Consider the following 2,773-nt stretch of genomic DNA (forward strand, 5'->3'; position numbering starts at 1 on the left):
CTCTCCATCCTCACCCACGACGTGCAGAGCCAGCTCAACATGGGCCGCTTCGCCGAGGCGGGGGACAGCCTGGTGGAGCTGGGCGACCTGGTGGTGTCGCTGACCGAGTGCTCCGCCCACGCGGCCTACCTGGCGGCCGTGGCCACGCCGGGAGCGCAGCCCGCGCAGCACGGCCTGGTGGACCGCTACCGCGTGACTCGCTGCCGCCACGAGGTGGAGCAGGGCTGCGCCGTGCTGCGCGCCACCCCGCTGGCCGACATGACCCCGCAGCTGCTGCTGGAGGTGTCGCAGGGCCTGTCGCGCAACCTCAAGTTCCTGACGGACGCTTGCGCCCTGGCCAGCGAGAAGTCCCGGGACCGCTTTGCGCGCGAGCAGTTCAAGCTGGGCGTCAAGTGCATGAGCACGAGCGCGTCGGCGCTGCTGGCCTGTGTGCGCGAGGTCAAGGCGGCCCCCAGCGAGCTGGCGCGCAGCCGCTGCGCGCTCTTCAGCGGGCCGCTGGTGCAGGCGGTGAGCGCGCTGGTGGGCTTCGCCACCGAGCCGCAGTTCCTGGGTCGCGCGGCGGCCGTGAGCGCCGAGGGCAAGGCGGTGCAGACCGCCATCCTGGGCGGCGCCATGAGCGTGGTGTCGGCCTGCGTGCTCCTGACCCAGTGCCTCAGGGATCTGGCGCTGCACCCCGACGGGGGCGCCAAGATGTCGGACCACAGGGAGAGGCTGAGGAACTCGGCCTGCGCCGTGTCTGAAGGCTGCACCCTGCTATCTCAGGCTTTAAGGGAGAGGTCTTCGCCCAGGACTTTACCGCCAGTGAATTCCAATTCTGTGAATTAGCACCCACCCACCTGCAACCACCCCCCTTCTTCCACCCCCAGACTAAAGGAAGATACTTAATGTCTGCCCCTCTCCATTTATACCAAAGAAATCATAGCTGAAAGTTCCCTCTCCCCCCTGCCCTCGCCCCGTGTTAAACGCTAGAGAGGAATCTTCCAGAAGGCAGGGCCGCGCGTCCAATTTACAGGCACGTCGGAGGGCCCGGTGCGCCGCGTAGGGAGGGACCTGGAGATGGACGACGCGCATCTGCTGGTCGCGGTGTTACCCCCGTCCCAACCCAGCCCCTCTTCAGGAATCCCTCAGCTAAATTTTATTATTAATTAATTGGGCAGGAAGGAGGTCATGGGTTCATTTCTTTTTTGGTCTTTTTTTTTTTTCCTAATTAAAAGAAAAGTTACCTCAGTTTTCACTCCTTAGACATGGATGTAGCTACCTTTTTTGTATGTTGTTATTTTTTTAAGTTGGATTAGGCGTATACTTGGTGTGGAAAGGGTATGACTTTGCCATGTGATTTGCAAATGGGGGAAAAGCTACTGTGAGTGTGTGTTTTATTTTTTAATTTACACTATAGAGTGATTTTTTCCCCCCAATGTCAAGTTTTTACCTTGCATGTACTGGAGTATTTATTTCATCTATTAAAATGTTATGTTTCTCAGACGGCTTTTTGCAATTACTGTGGATTTTCAATAACGATGTTGCGTGCCGCATTTCACCTCTGGAAAGGCACCCCGGAAAGTCAGCTTCAGTCGCAGTGAGGTGGGTCCCCAGTCCCCTTTCTACTTTTTCCTCCAGCTAACCCATGTGCTACTTCTTTGAACAGCCTAGAGTTCAGGAAGAAGGCAAGTCTGATTTGTGTCCTGCCTGTCTCAGATGAAGGCCGGTCCTCACCCTGTGCGTAGGCCCGCCTCCCCAGGCCACAGGGTCTGCAGCGGAACTGAACATACTGTCCGTCCAGAGAGTGTGCCGCCTGTCATGTAGACAGGTCTGTTCAGACCTGATCCAGTCACTCAGGATATCAGAAGAAAGCAGAGAGGGTTCTAGATTGCTTAATAAAGGGACGTGTATTCCGGAAGTGTTAAGAACTTTCTAGGATCACAATGTAATTGTGGGGAAAAAGTTTATTTTGTGACCTAGATCTAAGATATGCCCTGGTTGACTGTATGCTGGAAGAATGCTTTGTTAATTGAAATTTGGAGTTATTTAACATTAGTTCATCCTTTCTACAAACGTTTTAAGACAGAAATTTGGGAGCAGGGAAGGGATATATAATTTTGCTGAGCCTAGTGATGTTTTGGACATTTTTCCGCCGAAAGTACAACAGATTTATTTGGAGTGATTTCCCTGGGAGAGCCCCATGGATAAAAATTGATGTGTGCTTTAAACTTGCTCAGTGTACAGTTTTCTTGGTATTTGTTGTGCCTTTGCAGTTCCCATGGATCTGAAAAGAAAGAATTTTCACCATAATATGTTAGAGAGAGAAGTCATATTGACTGTTTTACTTGAATAGATGTCTTTACTGTGAGAAAGTCATATTCAACTTGTCAAACGTCTTGTAAGACTAAGACTGTTTAGTTTCTCCGAATTTGAAGTTTGAAAAGTCTTAAAATCTTTTGAAAAAATCGGTCGAGGAAGCTAGTGTTTTTCTCTCTTAGGTCCTGATAGATTTAACTTTTGAAAGTCTTTAAAAGATAAAAATGACCTTGAGAATGCTCTATCCCCTCTCCCTGCCCATCTTTGCAGTCCAGATCAGTCAAGTTCAGCAAGTATTGGGGGACAGGAAACACTAACCCATGTACTGATGACAATTCCGTGTGCCTATAGGGATTTTTACTTATTTCTATGTATTGCATTTCCTTAGTAATGCTAGAGTTTATATGGTTCATTGACCCTCTGCAGATCACAAAGAATGAACTGAAAGGAACAAAGAAAAATGAAATTAAGGCCAGAA

General features: G+C 50.7%; 1 protein-coding gene across 1 annotated transcript; it reads left to right on the forward strand.

Moving 5' to 3' along the window:
- Positions 1–1,482, forward strand: TLNRD1 (talin rod domain containing 1; the record flags this gene model as incomplete). Its single annotated transcript, XM_011374412.1, has 1 exon — positions 1–1,482. A coding segment is annotated over one exon (825 nt), but the record flags the coding sequence as incomplete, so codon positions are not given.
- Positions 1,483–2,773: the final 1,291 nt, after the last annotated feature.

This window comes from Pteropus vampyrus, unplaced genomic scaffold (genome assembly GCF_000151845.1).
Source record: "Pteropus vampyrus isolate Shadow unplaced genomic scaffold, Pvam_2.0 Scaffold245, whole genome shotgun sequence".
In the NCBI taxonomy this organism is placed as follows: Eukaryota; Metazoa; Chordata; class Mammalia; order Chiroptera; family Pteropodidae; genus Pteropus; species Pteropus vampyrus.